At 40.0% G+C, this 15,271-nt stretch overlaps 1 protein-coding gene across 2 annotated transcripts; it reads left to right on the top strand.

Moving 5' to 3' along the window:
- Positions 1-330: 330 nt before the first annotated feature.
- LOC121329591 (serine/arginine-rich splicing factor 5-like) lies at positions 331-11,558 on the top strand. Of its 2 annotated transcripts, none has more exons than XM_041275248.1 (8): positions 331-415; positions 1,212-1,351; positions 4,293-4,363; positions 4,968-5,084; positions 5,254-5,323; positions 7,434-7,507; positions 7,892-7,999; positions 9,724-11,558. In XM_041275248.1, the coding sequence occupies exons 2-8, from the start codon at positions 1,226-1,228 to the stop codon at positions 9,989-9,991; spliced, it is 834 nt and encodes a 277-aa protein (XP_041131182.1). In that variant the 5' UTR covers positions 331-415; positions 1,212-1,225; the 3' UTR covers positions 9,992-11,558. The 2 variants fall into 2 exon arrangements, with proteins under 2 accessions (XP_041131182.1, XP_041131181.1); XM_041275247.1 differs by having other exon boundaries at positions 333-415; positions 9,721-11,558.
- Positions 11,559-15,271: the final 3,713 nt, after the last annotated feature.

The following is a 15,271-nucleotide window of genomic DNA, read 5'->3' as shown; positions in this document are numbered from 1 at the left end:
TTGTGCTTAATTACTAAACATTCACCTGAAATACTAATCAAGGATGCATTATCTTTAAGCAGGTAATGTATTATTATATGTTTTAAAAAATTTACCATAGCTTATTTTGCCCTCGTCCAGTACTATAAATATAAAGGCTGGTCCATGTGGCAGCTGCCCAGTGCCTGGTAGCAGATTTAGTGCAATGGGACAAGCACTAAAGCACTTCCTTAGACTGCCAGTACTAGTAGTCGTTTGGGGTTTACAGCATATCCGATGACGAGTCACAAGGTGCTCGTGTTCGATGCCTTGTCACCTCCGTGCCTGCAGTGTCGACTTTTCTGGTCGCGTGATGCATTCTGGAATCACTCTACCTTACTGCCTTCTGGGTTCTTTTCCGGTCGCCATTTTGTTTCGGTCGTGTGAGAGAAAGGAGGTGAGTGTTGAGGGGAAGCCTTTAAAACGCAGAGGCTTTTCACTCGAAATATTCGGACAGTTTGCTTGTGTTTAACAGAGGTAAACATTTTAACAAAACGTGAGAATTAAAGAGGACTGGGAAATACATTATTTACTCAGTTTACTTTGAATCTGAATAAATATGTGCGGCTCGTAAGTACGCAGTTAAATATATATAGATATATAGATATATATATTATATATTATAGTGTGTGTGTGTGTGGTTGTGTGTCATAACACACACATATATATATAGATATATATATATATATATATATATATATATATATATATATATATATATATATATATATATATATATATATAAGAGAGATAGATAGAGATAGCAGCGAGTTAAGCACAACATACTTAATAATTAGTAGCAGTCTTTATGGGGCTACCTAGTAGTACTGGCAGTAGAATTTGTACTGGTAAGAAGAAACCCCAAAAGACAGCTGCCAGTAGTACCGAAATACATTAACTCCTGCACGGTGTGGGTGCAGTGCGTGGCTAACTTGTCTGGTATTGTTACTTGGTAAATGTAATTATTTGTTTAATGGGTGAAGTTAATCGAGGGGAGGGGTGTTAGCACCATTATGTAAGTGGGGTTGGCTGGATAAAAAGGGCGTTCATCCGTGTTCTTGATCTAATAGTTGTTAGCGGACACCGTGCTTTTGTCTATAGTCAGACCTTAGTGCTGTCGAATTTCAACCACTATAAGGAGGTTCTCGGAATTAAGACACCGATTTCTAGATTCCTGCTTGTGTTTTCCACAGTGAAGCATTTGAAAATGAGCGGATGTCGAGTGTTTATCGGTCGGCTGAGCCCCCACGCCAGAGAGAGGGACGTGGAGAAGTTTTTCAAAGGATTTGGACACATTCGTGAGATCAATCTAAAAAACGGCTTTGGCTTTGTGGTAAGTGTCTCTGCCTTAGTCTGTGCATTGCTATCAAACTTTAGAACTTCATAGACACATTTTACACTAGAGAACGTGTTCAATCAGCTGCGTTTGCTGTATGTTTAGCTGCGTGCAATCTTAGCAGTGGCTTTTGTAACCCCCAAAATTTGAGCTTGATGTGTTTGCTGCTAAGCTTTCCCATGCTCCAAAACACCCGAGGCCAGTTTTTTCAAAATGTTGGTAATGGAATTTCCACGTTTGGTCTGGATTATATTGTGCAATTGTGTTTTTCAAAGCATCGAAATATAATCGAGTTTACTGTGATCCGTGTTAAGTTTTGGTAATGCCGATTTTATTTTTAATCAGGATTAAATGTTGCAGTTGGGTTTTTCAGAATTTTAACCCTATGCTGCCTACGGGGAATGAACACAAATATGAACACGTTGTATTTTAAGCGCTTGTAGTTTTGGAACCTTAAGTAATAAATGAAAACCAACACACCCATAGAAAGGCATTAGGTAGATATTTCCAGTGATGTAATTAAGTTTTGTTGTGGGATTAATTTCCTTTGAGCTACACCTCCCAAAATATTATCTAAATATGAAATAAAATATATTTTAAAATTGCCAATTTGAACCTTCTTCCAAGTAGTGTGTGTGTGTGTGTGTATGTGTGTGTATGTATGTATGTGTGTGTGTGTGTGTGTGTGTATATATATATATATATATATATATATATATATATATATATATATATAATTGAATCTCGTTAGAGCATATTGTAGCTTCACAATTGAAACAGATTTCAAATCGGATATCAGAATTGAAATATCTTGTACAGTTGCTGTGCTAGATAAGGTTTTACAATGCATAGTATTTTGCAAAAATCAACCTCCGAAATGGCAAAGGCAGACCAGGAGTAAGACTTGCCACAAAGTGAGATTGTAAACATTACTGCCATGTTTGACATTATATTTAAGTATAAAAATTAATAAACACACAAGTTATCTTTTTTTTTATTCGAAAAGTGTATTACAAGTACAACTTTGATATTAATTGTATTTGGGAGGGAGACAAAAAAAACAAACTTCTCTGTTGTAATTATTTTCAAAACTACCCTGCATTTGAATTGCTGGGCTGGGGCTCCTCCAGATCATTCTCCTCTTCATCCTCCTGCTCTTCATCAGGGTGGTCCTCCATGGTGTTCATGCCCTCAATCTCCTCCTCAGTCAGGACCCTCCTCCTCTTCAGTGACTGAACCTGATGCTAGAACTGATGGTCTCCATCCATTTCCTGGCTTGCACACACCCACATAAAACATTAAAATTAATAATAATAATAATAATAAAGATTATCCATCCTTTTTCACAAACAGAAAAAAGTAAACTAATAATGACTGTTTACACACAAAGTAATAAAATACAGTACATGGCTAAATAATGTCTCTGTTTACACATACACAGTAAACTAATAATAAAATACATGGCTAAATGCCTCTTATTTACACATACATAGTAAACTAATACTAAAATACATGGCTAAACGACTACAGTTAAATAATGTCTCTGTTATTTACATACACAGTAAACATAATAATACATGGTTAAATAATGGCTATAGCTAAATGTCTCTACACACACTGAGTAAACTAATAATAAAACCAATGGCTAAATAACTACAGCTAAATGTTTGTTTACATAGGTTACATATAAACTAAACCAATAATAAAACACATTGAATAAAAAAATAATAAATGCATATTTAAATGACTACAGATAAATAATGAATCTACTAGAAAAGGTAAACAAAAATGAGCTTTAGTACAGATGTACAGAAACATAACTTTTGGCATCAAATGCAATAGACCTATTTAGTTTTGCCTTCACTCCTGAGTTCAAAAAATGGAAACACAAATCTAAAGTAAAAAATATATATATGAAACTGAGGGTTTTTTTTAATGTGATGTTGGTACAGTAGCCTACAGTCATAAGTTAGCCCTGCAGATGTACAACACAAAAAAACCTATTACTTCAACTTTTTTTTTGATATAATATAAAATATATATATATATATATATATATATATATATATATATATATATATATATATATATATATATATATAGCTAATTTTAATCGCATTCATGAACGGTAAATCTACCATACATCTAATAGTGACAACTGCTAACCCTTTTGGCCTCTATCTTGATGTGCTTAGATCACCCGAGCCAGGGAACATTGTGTTTTATGAATCGCCACGGTAGTGATCGGGCTTTGCCCTGGACCCACGCATAGTATGTAACCGGGATGATCGACCGACACTGGGTGCTAATTGGCGTCTTACTAAACAACAGTAGCACTTTTTTCAATGCTATTACGAAATTACAGCGCGTTGGCAGCAAAGGGTTAAAGCACTTCTCAGAGATGCTGGACTCCCGTCCATGAAGATGACTGAATGCATCTTTTTTTCAAGTTTTGTGTTTATTCAATTTTGGTTTAGTTATTTAATTTCTGCTAAGTTATTTGCATGCTTTATATGGGCACTAACAGTAAGTGATTTAGATTTTGTTAAAATAAAGTTGTGTTAATCATTACCACAATCTTATTTTTGTTAAATTAGGTTATCATAAAGAAGGCCTTAAAAAAAAAAAAAAAAAAAACTGTTAAACTGTTCGCTTATTCAGAAACTGGATTTTGTAATCGTGATTATTTATCTGGATAAATGTAATCCAGCAGTGACAAAAAAAAAACAATCAAAATAATCCAGGTAAACGTAATCTTAAGAAAATCCAAATCACTTTGATCCAGATGAAACATTTTCAAAAACTGGCCCCTGGAGCACACTTTGGTCATTGAAAGCTATCCATAGAGATGCTGGAAACCTATGTACACCACGTGCCTAGCAACTTTTTTCCCCTAAATTTCCATTGTGTAAATGGTGCCTGACTGCTTGTCATACAGGAGTTTGATGACCACAGAGATGCTGATGATGCAGTCTATGAACTGAATGGGAAAGAACTGTGTAGTGAAAGGTAATACATAGATTTGTTAAAGATTATTTGTTAAAGATTATTATAATTCAGTTTTACCATTGCTGTGACCGTATGGTAACAGCTTGGTTGCAGGTTTGCTTATGAGAAAATGAGTGTCGTTTGTACACAGTTTCATATCTTAATAGTATTTTCTGATCAGCACACAAATGTGTGCTTGTTAAATGGTGAAGTAACATATATTGAAAGGCTTCACTTGGTCACTTTCTTTTGAGAGAATTGGCCTGTTTTCGGTTACCCTACACAGTTAGAAACATAGTGAAAATAAAAACCATCTTGAAAATATGTAATTATATTGGGCCAGATAAAACACTAGCTCAGTGGCCCAAGGGGCCAGTAGTTAAAAATATAAACGTAGAGCCCAGCGAGTACTAAGGGAATAATTTAAGTTGTTGGTGAATTGAGTAAATGTACTGCCATTTACCTCAATGTGTAGTTTTTGCTTTTATATTTATTTTGTTTTCATTTAATAGCAGAGATTTACTCAACATTACTTTGACGATACCCCTATGTTACGCTAATAGCTTCAATGTATTGGCTGTGATAGAGTATGATGAGACTAACTCTTGTTTTGGTTTCTTTGCAGGGTTACAATAGAGCATGCCCGCTCTCCCAGAGGACGAGGAGGTGGAGGAGCAGGAGGAGGTGGTGGTGGAAGGTTCTCTCCGCGTTTCAGCAGCTATCGTCAGTCTCGCGGTTCAATGTAAGATATTATACTTAAATGTACATGGCTTTTCTGTAAAATTGTAACTGAAGCAAAGCTGGTCAAAAATGCATAATGTCTTATTTATCTTAACAAACATTGAAATGCACTTTGCCAAATAAATATGCATGCTTTTGTAGCAGCCTTAATTGTGTACTTTGTCTTGCAGGTATGGTCCTCCTGTGCGCACAGAGCACAGAATCATTGTTGAGAACCTCTCGTCCAGGATAAGTTGGCAGGTTAGAGCACTGATCTAAGTTTAATTTAATTTTCAGCTGAACTAGTCCTGTTGCTGATTTTTTTTTTTTTTTGGCCTGAAACCACTATCCCATTGATAAAACACAGGTTTAAAAAGAGAACACCTCCTTGAGAAATAAAACTAACAAAATTCTGTAAACCCTGTTGGAACCAGCAATATGCAGGCACACCCTCACCCAGCCAAGCCATGAAGGGGTATCTAGTGCTCCTTGTTGGTGTTGTTTCCTGGATTTATTACCCAGACTTAATCAGATTTGCTCAGATCTTTGTCAAACAATTAAATCCACTTGTCAGTTTGTACTCTCTATCCTCCTCCCCTTACCTCAAAGTTTTATACCTGGGATGCTGGTTGAATGATGAGTGAAGCTTCAGTATACTATGCAATACTTTATTTTTTTACTACAGCTTTTTTTAAGCAGTTTTATAGATCTAAATAATCCATTTTATTTCTAAGCTTCTAACCAAGTACGTGTTAAACCTTCTTTTTTTAACAGCTGCTCTTATCTGGTCTCCTGAGCGGTGTTGCATTCCCCCCCCTCCCTTATGGGACAAGGGGGAGGGGGGGTCTATTGTGATTAGCACCCTCTGCTGTTTTCCTGAATAGTGTCCATTTGGTGCCTCTCCCTACACACAGTTGCCGTGGTCTATATCTTGGCTGGGGCCCCCTAGTGGGTGAAAGTGGTCTAGCGCAGGTCAGCCTTAGGAGGTCCATAGCTGCAATCCTGAGGGTCTGTGGTCTGGCTTCCCTGCCTGCAGTTCTCCCTCCCCCCCCCATTTGGTTTTTTTTCTGTGCTGGCGGAAGGGGGTGTTAACGGTTGGAGCCTCCTTAATCTGGTGGTTCCTTTCTTGTGGAAGTTGGATTCCGAAACCCAAAGCCACATCCCTTTCTCAAAGGCTATACAAGGCTTGGTCCGATTGCTATTTGGACAAGTGGCTCTTTGCTTAAGGTCCGCCCTGGGTTCTGAATGGTAAGTAGCGCAATAGCTAATGTGATTGGGGTGGGAGGAGGGCTTTCTCTGAGTAGATAAGTTGAATACACTTGAATTTGGGTGGATGGGTATTTGGCTGCAGTGTTTTGTCAGGATTTCTGGCATCCACTGCTTAAACAGTTTGCGCTGTAGAGCTCGATTCTGTTTAGTAGTCCTCTTAAGCAGTTGTTTCCCATTATGATTGGCTGTTCAGCTACATGGACAGTGCAGTTGATAAGGCACAATGGTGGGCAATCGCAATACATTTTGTTTCAGACATGCTTTAGACCTAAAGGTAGTCCTGTTCATGCTACATGCCTAGATTATCCTCAGTTGATGGCTGAGTTGTGATACCCCAAAACACACTAGTCGTACAGTGTGTTGACTTATTCACAAATACGGACACCTTTAATCTCGGGAGCCACTTTTGTTTTGATAATGCTATTGTATGTTAGTCCACGGTGCCTAAGCTATGGTATTGACACTTGTAGTGTGGTATATTGTACCCTTGATTTAGGGACCACGTCTCTGCTTTGCATCCCATTGGAGACCTCATTGGCGTTTTTAGCAGTTTTTATTCTAGACTAAAGTTAGCTACTTGCAGAAAGCTCAGAAATATTTATCAGATGGCCATGGGTTTGGATCTAGCCTCTTACCTGTTAGGGTGGGGTACAAAGTCGTCCGTTCCCCCCCCCCCCCCCCCCCCCCCCCCTTTGTGGTTTCCAAATAACACAACTGGGCATTCAGTCTGTGGCTAGTCTTTGACTCTGCTGTTGGTGTCCATTAATGCAGCACAGGCTGTGGAGGAGGTGGAAGTTTTCCCTAAATCTTCATTGTCCCTTACATTTTTGGGGGGGGAGACCTCCAAGAATTGTGGCTCCTTGCTTGCCTGTGCAAGTGTTTTTGGTTTTGGAGCAAATTGCTCTTAAGCTGGTCATGCTGATGTTATGCAGGACAGCTCTTATTTATAAATAAATAGCCTCCGACACACCTTGTGTTGTCATTGTCTTGTTAATGTGTTTAAGAGCTCCAATGTACATTCTGAAATTGTAACCTTCAAATAAGAGATTTCTCTTGCTGATGTGTGTTTTTGTAACATCTTGTTTTCTTATTTACAACACAGGATCTGAAGGATATGATGAGGAAGGTTGGTGAAGTGACATTTGTGGATGCACACAGATCCAACAAGAATGAGGGGTAAGTTCCTGTCCAAACCAGGCCACAATGTATTGCATACCAGAACTGGTTTCAGCTAGTGCTGCAATGATTACTGGTGAAGCAGACTACTTTGCAGTCATTAACAAAGATTTTAACTGATCATTTGCTTCTCCATCTTAACCATTCAGTAGTACTAAGTTTATTGCCTGTGTTTGACCTTTATTTGCTATTTAATCATCATTTGGGCTTGACACTTATTTCAGAGGATTACTGAACAGATTTAATACACATTATAGTCCAGTTGGCCCTGTGCCTTCAACTTTATTTCCTCTGTAAATGGCGGTAATGGAAATAGGGAATGAAGGAGTTCTGCTGCGGAGGCTCCCTGTAATCCCTCTCTGTGTGTTTGTGTTTGTTTTCCAGAGTGGTGGAATTTGCTTCACACAGCGATATGAAGAACGCCATTGATAAACTAGATGGGACTGAGCTTAACGGACGCAAACTCAAACTGACTGAAGAACGCAAGAGGGAGTAAGTATATACATGCGACAGGGTAGCTGATGTGGTGACGTCAGGCCAGAAAGCAGGAACAAAAACAAATGCAGTACTGCAGGGCAAAAGATGCGGCGTGCGCTGTTTTAATTTAATAATTAATAATAATCTTTTTATATAGCGCCTCGTAGTGGTCCACCATCACAAAGTGCTTTACAAGATATGAGACTAGGGTGTGTGAACTATGCATCAGCTGCACAGCCACTTACAAGAACGTCTTACCCGTAAGACAGAGCACAAGGAGGTTAAGTGACTTGCTCTGGACCGCACAATAAGTCAGTGGCTGAGCTGGGTTTTGAACTGGGTACCTACTGGTTACAAGCCCGTTTCTTTAACCACTGGACCACACAGACTCCTAAAGCAAAATATTTTTAAACAAAATAATCACTAACACTAAACACAAACAATAGGTCAGGCTGGGCAGTTGCTGTCACTGTTCCTATTTATATTTGTTTCATTTTTTAATTCACTCGCTCGCTCTCATTCCTCCTTTCAAACACCCACACAGAGTGCAGAGAGCTGCAGGCTTTTATGCAGGTGACCATCTCCCAGTTGGCAATAAATTAAACAACTAATTAATAGGGAGATAGCCACCTTCTGCACATTTTTAATAGTGGATGGGGCTTCCCATCCACACTACCAAACAAAGCTATGGCTTCTCGTTGTCATATATACAAATATAACACTAACAAAACGGACAGCTTTCATCGTCATTTAAAAATAAATTGACTCTTTGCGGTCCTGAGTTGGACCAGGTCCGAGATTAGTTTTCCCTTTCCAGTCTGATGTCGGATCCTGTCTGACATCATCAAAAAGACGTAAAGCACAGATCTCTAGTCTTTTCCTTTTTTTCTCTGGAAAAAGCTGAGAACCATTCAGTGGCCGAGGTGAGACCTATAGGAGCCAAATGAAGCCAGAAAAAAGGGGGGCGTGTGAGCAATAGGGCTAGCAGCTGCACCACAGAGATAAGATGGACAAAAACAAAGGAGATAGCTGCTTCCGCATCCAGCGCTCAAAGAAAATCGGACATTTGCAGAGCTTTTTGATATGTTATAGTAATTAAATAATGACTTGGATCACATTATTGAGGTTTGATTATAAAACGAGTGCTCAGGAGTGCATTTTATCAGTATGCACGTCTATAAAGAGGTATGTGAAAAATACAGTGAACAAGGGATGGGGCTTGGCTGAAGATGCAGTACTTTGTCGTTTTGCCATGTAATGCCTTTTAAACCTGTTTTACTCTGAAAAAAAATTAAACCGCGTGTGTGAAAATAAATTGGACCCGAAGCGTCACGTGGTTTGCAGAGGGTTAATACAATAAATCATAATACAAAATAATAAACTGCACAGGGGCGGAGGGGTACCCCATTCAAAAAATAAACAATTACATGTACTGTGCTCCTCACCCTGTTACATGTTTTGTAAAAAAAAGTACGGTGCCAAATGTACTATACTTAGTTTACTGTTACTCTCTTGCCCCCTACTAGTTCTGAACATGTATTTTTGTCTACAGTATCTGACTTAAATGCTCCAAGTAGACAAACTTTATGTCTTTTGTTGCACACTTCCAGCTTTTACCTTTATGAATACAGCAGACATTACTTTGGTCCTCTGTTTTAAAGCAAGTTGTGTTGTATATTTATAACTAAAATTAATACTCATGTGTGGATCTAACGTAAATGTTTTTGTTTTAATAGCAGAAGCCGCTCTCGCTCCAGGAGCTACACCAGGTCTCGCAGTCGTTCACGATCCAGGAGCCGTTCCAAATCCCAGAGCAGGAGCCGAAGCAGGAAGCACAGCCGTACCAGGTCCCGCTCTCTCAGTCGCAGCCCAGAAAGGAAGCCCCTTCCCCGGGCAGCCCCGCGCTCCCCCTCCCGCTCCCCCTCTCGCTCCAAGTCTCGATCCCACTCCCGATCCCCTTCAGTGCAGAAGAGATCCAGGTCCCCCTCAGCTGAGAGCCAGCCCTGAGAGCGGTCTCCCTGCCTGCACCAGTTGTATCTGTATCATATCTGGCTAGAATTGCAGTCCTCTGTTAAAGCAGCTGCTGATGGTGTGATTTATTGTAGGTTGCATAGAGGAAACCACAGTAAATGCTGTTTTTACACATTCGGTATAATTTTAATAATTTGAAAAATACAGTGTTATCCATCTGTGATTTTTGGATCCCCCCTCCAACACTTGCACTAGGCAACCGGTCTCAGATGGCAACAGTCAATTAAAAAAAATGAACATAATAAATTCTACTCCTTCATAGTTTAATTGTCCTGTAATTTTAATTTCATACAGGGATGCCTGCTAAGGCAAGTGATGTCACCAGGTGGACCTGTTTGTATGCAAAGCACAAGATGTTTTTTCTTTTTTCTATTACTTATTTTGTGACGAGTAGTGGTGTTCTAACTAGCGGTCATAAATTTCCAGGTGGTGTTTTTGGTTTCCTTGCTATACCAAAAATACAAAAAACAAGCCTAAACCTAGGCATTGACACAACGCTGTGGATTTTATTGAGGATGACACTAAGGCCCTTAACTACTTTATCGCACTTAAAGGAGACAGTAACCCATAAGCATTAAATAGTTGTCTTTTTGTTTGTAACCCCCCCACCCAAGGCTCTGCACAACAAAGTGACAATTTTTTTTTAGTAATGTGGGGTAGAATGGTAATATTAAGGAACCTGGGGAACTGATTGGAAAGGGGGGGGGTGTTTTTTTTTTTTTTTTTTTTTTTTTTTTTTTTTTTTTTTAATAACTTCTCCAAAATCCTGACAGTAGTAGAAAATATTGCTCTGGCTTTTGTAATTTTGTGCTGAAGGGAATTAAATTTATATAGACCAATTGCTAATTCTTGTGTCTTTTTATTATAAATAGTTCAGCTTTTTGTTTTTATATGAAAAAGAAAGTTTTCAAGGTACAGCACATTTTAAGTGCTGGTATTTCTTGCCTTCTCCTGCTACTTGTTAGCACGAGTCCTTACGTGTTAAATACATAGTGCCTTATGGCTGTGCATTACAATTTGTATGTCCATGCAAAGTGTAAACTACTTCTGCACTGACCTCAATGGAAACCTAAAGCAACATCACATACAGATTGTTCTTGTCAAAGTAGTAACATTGTAAATAATGTAGGGATCTTAACAGTAGGCTACTTACTGGGGAGGTTCATTTGAATGAATCCCTATATTTTAAATTAAACATTATATTTTAATGATATAAATAGCAGCTGGTCTCTAACCTGAGATCTATATCCCTGATTATTCCACTATTTGTTTTTGAGTCCTCATTGAATAAATGCACTGGTTGTGTCTGCCTGTCATTGCATAGTAAAAGAGGTAACTGCATAATTTTGAACACATCTTTTAAGCTTCTAGCCTCCTATAGCCTGTATTGCATTTGATTCTAATTTGAAACTTGTGTTCTTATATAAATGTAGACACTTTCAGGTCTTATGTGATTTCTATGTGGTAAGGAGCCCCTGTGTGTGCCTGTATTTAGTAATGTAGTGAACCGGCTCAATAAATCAACCCTTTGAGAAAACATCAACTTCATTAGAGTTAAATAGCAGTCATTTAGATCTACAATAACTAATGCATGATCTTCACAATACATATATTCCAGCAGGTGGCAGTCTTTGAGCACAGTTACAACCCCGAGACACAGGAGGGCAGCTACTATTGAAGTACTGTACCTCACTTGATGTTCTCAGACAATCTGAGCATTTGTCTGGCATATGTTACCTTGTGCCTAACTGATTTCTTGATTCGAGCATATTGTATGCTGCTGAAAGGGTTCAGGTTCTGGCTCAGCTGATGTTGGTGATCAGGTAAACCACTACATATTTCAACATTCATGCTTATTCTTCGTATTTATATCTGGAAAAGTGTTTATCCAATTGTTGTGACGTTTGATGTTAACCTTATTTAATAATTTAATGAAAATTAAATTCTTGATATGCTATACTATATACTACAGTGCCTATAAAAAGTCTAAACACTTCACATTTTGTTGTGTCAGTGCCTCAGTTTCATGCATTTAAATTAGCATTTTGTTCCACTTATCTACACACCATTTCCACACTTAATGGGGAAAAAAGTTATATATTAAAAATACAAAACTGAAAGATAATTGGAGAAGTCTCCGTCCCCTGAGTTAATACTTGGTGGAAGCACCTTTGGTAGCAATTACAGCTGTGAGTCTATTGGGATAGGTCTCTACCAACTTTGCACACCTAGATTTGACAATATTTGACCATTCTTTGCAAAACTGTCCAAGCTCTTTCAAGTTCCTTGGGGAGCATTAATGGACAGCAATCTTCAATTGGATTTAGGTTGGGGCTCTGACTGAGACACTGAAAGACATTTACCTTTTTGTTCCTTAGCCACTCCAGTGTAGCTTTGGCTGTGTGCTTTGGGTCGTTGTCATGCTGAAAGGTGAACTTCCACCCCAGTTTCAGCTTTCTTGCAGAGGGCAGGAGGTTTTCCTCAAGGACTTCTCTGTACTTTGCTCCATTCATTTTCCTTTCTATGCTGAGAAGTGCCCCAGTCCCTGCTGATGTGAAACATCTTCTAACATGATGCTGCCACCACCATGCTTCACAGTAGGGATGGCGTTCTTTGGGTGATGAGCTGTGTTGGGTTTACACCAAACATAACGCTTTGCATTTAGGCCAAAAAGTTCAATTTTAGTTTTGTCAGACCACAAAACTTTTTGCCACATGGCTACAGAATCTCCTGAGTGTTTTTTTGCATACTTCAAACAGGATTCAAGGTGGGCTTTCTTGAGTAATGGCTTCCTTCTTGCCACCCTACCATACAGGCCAGATACGTGGAGTGCTTGGGATATTGTTGTCACATGCACACTTTGACCAGTCTTGGCCATAAAAGCCTGTAGCTCTTGAAAAGTTGCCATTGGCCTTTTGGTAGTCTCGCTGATAAGGCTCCTTGCTCGGTCATCGAGTTTGGACGGCCTGATCTAGCCAGGGTCTTGGTGGTGCCATACACCTTCACTTCTTAATAATTGTCTTGACTGTGCTCGAAGGGATATTCAAGGCATTTGGTATTTTTTTGTACCCATCCCCTGATCTGTGCCTTTCAATAACTTTGTCCTGGAGTTCTTTTGAAAGTGACTTGGTGCTCATGGTTGAGTCTTTGCTTTGAAATGCACTACCCAGCAGAGGGATCCTACAGGAACTGCTGAATTTATCCTGAAATCATGTGAATCACAACAATTTAACACAGGTGGAGGCCACTTGGTGTGTGATTTTGAAGGTGATTGGTTACACCTAAGTTAATTTAGGATTGCTATTACATGGGGGGTGGACACTTATCCAACCAAGCTATTTCAGTTTTTGTTTTTAATTAATTTTCTACAGATTTCTATATATATTTTTTTCACTTGGAAGTTGTGGGGTAGGATGTATAGATAAATGAAAAAAAAAAAAAACGATTTAAATGCATTTTAATTCCAGGCTATAACAAGGGTGAACATTTTGAAAGGGGTTGTAGACTTTCTATAGGCACTGTATATATCAGTCATTTTAATATAGTTTTTCATGATTGTAATATCTCTTTTGTCTCACAATCTAGTTCTTAAATACTACATATAGAATTTCCATTAAACTCTTCATTTACATTTAAATGAATGTTACTGACAGACTTGTGATTAAATTGTTTATTTCTACTCTGTATTCCTCTGTCCAATAACAGATGGATTTATTGGTTGTAAACCAAGCAGCAGGCACATAGATCTGGCTAGTTAGTTTGATTGTGGCGACAAAGCCATTGCATTACAATGGAAGTGCAGTACAAAGGAGTTTTATTGGTATGGACTTTTATGCCTTATATGTATTGTGGCTCCAGACTCCCAGGTCACACCTGGGCTCTGTTCCTCATAGCTGGCTAACTGAGTTAGCCGGATAACTCTCAGGATAACTTGATAGAAGTCTGGTAAGTTTAAAGTCTAGCCGACTAAGTTACCATAGCAATCCATGCTTAATCTTAAACGTGCTCCAGCAAAGGCTAATTTAAAGTTAGCCGGATCTGTGTATAAAAACTTGTACTTCTACCCAATGAAAGCACTTGACACACCCCTCTAAAATGGCAACGCCCTTCCTTAGAGTTCCATAGATCAAGGAGCAATTTTAATTAGATTAGCTTTTTGTAGGGAAAGAGTATTGAGAGATCACCAAAATCCTTTGCATCATTCAAATATTTTGTATTTGAGCACTATAGATTCGGTCAGCAAGGTATTATTTACCTAATAAATCTACTTGAGCCGTACATTGCCCATACAACCCGACGCAGCGGAAACCAATGGAAAAGAAAAAAACAGCTCGGGCTTAGCGCCCCTCTCAATCTTCAGGCTTTCCTAGCGCAGCTGAGCTTGCCCTTGGCGACCACGCTGATTGAATCGGCTGCATACCCTGGCATCGACTGCGGTTTTTCCCGCCGATCGCGAGGTTGAAAAAACAGCGCCTACCAGGTCCTGACTGACTAGGCCCTGGTGTAAACCAGGCAGCCCCGGCCCCCACAGTCTCGTTCCCCATCCCCTCTGCCTAGATCCCCTAGCCCAGATGAGCTGTCCTTCACGGCGTCCAGGTCGGATGTATCGGACCCAGCCACCTCCGTCGGGCAGGCACAGTGGGGAGCACCCTGCCGTCCTTGCCACACGTGTCACAAAGGGATGAGTTCAGGGCGATAATGCAGCGTACAGCTGCAGCCATGGATGTCCCCTGGCCGGCGGAACAGGAGGGAAAGGTGAACCGCTTCCTCCAGCAGAGAGGGCACCCACAGCACTCTCTCCCCTTATGCCAGGACTTCCTGGATTTGGTGTGCTCCTCCTGGGGCAACCCAGCATCTGCACCCTCAGAGAGGCTCTGCTTTCGACTGCAGGAGCCCAAGAAGCAGGCCTAGGCGCATTCCCCACCATCGGGGACACGGTCACGGTGTTGGTGCAAGGTTCCATCTTCACCAAGGGGATAAGGACCTTGCAGGACAACGGACTGGAGACCGAGGCCAGGGCCTAAAAAAGACCCATGCCCTCCCAAGCCCAAGGGAGACCACCCCTGATGGGCCCTGGCTGCCACCAACCCCCCCCCCCACAACCTGACTGACCAACGGCAATGACCCATAACAAGGCTGCACCCAGGACTCCTGGGTGCTATCAACTATGAGACACGGATACGCTCTACAATTCCGCATAGGTCCGCCACCGTCGAACCAGCGAGGGCGATACTCCTTCAACAGGAGATCGCCAAT

This window comes from Polyodon spathula, chromosome 17 (assembly GCF_017654505.1).
Source record: "Polyodon spathula isolate WHYD16114869_AA chromosome 17, ASM1765450v1, whole genome shotgun sequence".
In the NCBI taxonomy this organism is placed as follows: Eukaryota; Metazoa; Chordata; class Actinopteri; order Acipenseriformes; family Polyodontidae; genus Polyodon; species Polyodon spathula.
The sequence above is the reverse complement of the archived record's forward strand: the minus strand, read 5'-3'. Positions and strand labels throughout refer to the sequence as shown.

Bases quoted from the DNA above. Each gene is read 5' to 3' on its own strand.
- LOC121329591 (XM_041275247.1), top strand. From the start codon at position 1,226: ATGAGCGGATGTCGAGTGTTTATCGGTCGGCTGAGCCCCCACGCCAGA. The intron at 1,352-4,292 runs GTAAGTGTCTCT...CTTGTCATACAG, and splicing joins AAAACGGCTTTGGCTTTGTG to GAGTTTGATGACCACAGAGA. The intron at 8,000-9,720 runs GTAAGTATATAC...TTGTTTTAATAG, and splicing joins ACTGAAGAACGCAAGAGGGA to CAGAAGCCGCTCTCGCTCCA.